The sequence below is a fragment of the Marmota marmota genome, unplaced genomic scaffold (genome assembly GCF_001458135.2).
Source record: "Marmota marmota marmota unplaced genomic scaffold, marMar, whole genome shotgun sequence".
Lineage (NCBI taxonomy): Eukaryota > Metazoa > Chordata > Mammalia > Rodentia > Sciuridae > Marmota > Marmota marmota.
Genome location: NW_026004072.1, coordinates 1 through 2,118, shown reverse-complemented (window position 1 = coordinate 2,118; position 2,118 = coordinate 1). Strand labels below are relative to the sequence as shown.

Below are 2,118 nucleotides of genomic sequence, written 5' to 3'. Positions count from 1 at the left end.
GGTCTTGAGACTCCTCCCTACTGATTTCCATAATGGATAGACTCATTGACAGTCTCACGAACAGTGTAAAAGTGTTCCATTTTATCCACGTCCTCTCTCAAATTAATTTTTATTTCTGTTTTTGAAGACTGCCATTCTGACTGGTATGAGATGAGATCCCTGTTTGGTTTTGATTTGCTTTTCTCTAATTGCTAAGGATGTTGAACCTTTTTTTATGTATTAGATGGCCATTTCTATTTCTCTTTTTGCGAAGTGTCTGTTCAGTTTAATTGCCCATTTAGAAGGTGGGTTTCTGATTGTTTTATATTTTAGCATTTTCTGAGACCTTTATACATTGTAGATGTAAAACCTCATTCAGAATAATAGGTAGCCAAGCTGTTTTCCTTTCTGTCGATTCTCTCTTCACATTCCCAATTGTAATCTTTGCTGTGCAGAAGCATTTTAATTTAATGTCATCCCATTTATTAACTCTTGGCATTAGTTCCAGAGTTTTAGGGCTCCTATTGAGGAAGTCATTTGTGTGCCTAAAAAGTGGTGGGTTGACCATAAATTTTCTTTTAGAAATTACATGATTTTAAATTTATGTCCAAGGTGTTTGGTCCATTGTGATTGAATTTTTTGTAGGGTGAGAGATAAGTGTCTAGCTTCATTCTCCTCATGTGGAATAACCAGTTGAACTAGCAACACTTTTTAAATAGGGGTGTTTTATCCAATGTGTGCTTTGACAACATTGCCAAGGATCGGGTGACTGTAGATATATGGTTTTGTCTCTGTTTCCAGACCATCAATCTTTCCTGAAGAGCTGCAAGAATCTGAGGATTTTGCATCATCTGAACAGTCAGTTGACATGCTTTGATTTTTGTTTCTTCACCAGTTTCTTCTACTACTTCTTCAACATCATCCAAATCTTGATCAAGTCCACACCGTTCTTTGTTGTCCATGTCTGCCATGTTCAAATATCGGCAGCTAGACTGGGGAGCTGGGGGTTGGAGCTGCACTGGAGTGACTCAGGGAGGCAGCAGAGATGGGAGGAGCAAGAGGCAACCTAGCTTTTTGTTTTCTATTCTAATCTACCAGACCCACAATGTCCTGGCAGCTCTGCTCCTACATATTTTTCACTGATACATTTTTTTAAAAAACAAGGTTGCCTGGGGCGGGGGTCAGAGAAGGGAAGAGGCCTAGCCAGAAGGCCTGACCAACAGGCTTGAAGCACAGAGGCTGGGAAGCCCAGGGTTCCCTGCAGGGCTCAGAACATTTGGAGCTGTGTAAGTGGGCAAGGCACCATGTTCTGCCTCCAAGATCATCATTAACTTTGCCAGGGAAATCAGGGGCCTCCGAGTGATTCTGAAGACCCAAATATAAATGGTAGTTGCACCTCTAATCTGAAGTCTTCCCCCTCTCCAGCCATTTCGGGAGTTCTCCTCCATGTGTATTGGTGTGTGTGTGTGTCTGTGTGTGTATCTCTGTGTATGTGTGTATCTGTGTGTGTGTGTATGTGTGTGTGTGTGTGAGCCTTCATCTTGTTGTGTATGCACTTGGGTAATCCTTGTACTGGATTGCTAGAACACAACTACTGCCCTCTTGCCCTGCTTGTTCTTCATCTTGGTGGCTCTGGCCTTTCCTGCAACACATGGGAGTTGGCCAGTGTTCACCAACTCCTCACCTACTGTGTACTTGGTATCCTTGCTCTGCTTGTATTTGTCCTGCTTATCGTCTATGCTCTGGCTTCCTCTGTGTTTTGACTGGTGAATTACGATGACATTGGGAGGCAGAGTGAATTCCACTTTCCTGAGGTTGAGTTCAGACTTTGGTCGGTTCTGATCTTGGAGAAATTTCCACTGATCCAAGGTGATTTCTCCAGTAGCTGTATCCAGCAAGTGCTCTTCTGGCTCTACTACTTTGCTATAGGAGTCTCCTTGGAGCTCTCCTTGGGTGGCTCCCAAGATTGTGTCCTCAGTCCCAGGAGCTATTGGTTTCCTGCCTAGGGAAACACTCCCATGGTCATTTTCAAGTTACTCTTCTGGACACATAGGCACGCTGACTCAGAACACAAGCAATGTCACAGGCCACTACCTTAGCATCGTCCATTTTGTACCACTGGCCATTGCCAGCTTTTAC

At 43.4% G+C, this 2,118-nt stretch overlaps 1 protein-coding gene across 1 annotated transcript; it reads right to left on the bottom strand.

The window, feature by feature from the left end:
* Nucleotides 1-1,559: 1,559 nt before the first annotated feature.
* Nucleotides 1,560-2,115, bottom strand: LOC125614613 (inactive ubiquitin carboxyl-terminal hydrolase 17-like protein 8; the record flags this gene model as incomplete). Its single annotated transcript, XM_048797526.1, is given in 2 exon segments — nt 1,560-2,010; nt 2,012-2,115. Coding segments are annotated over 2 exon segments (555 nt in total), but the record flags the coding sequence as incomplete, so codon positions are not given.
* Between the last annotated feature and the right edge of the window lie 3 nt (nt 2,116-2,118).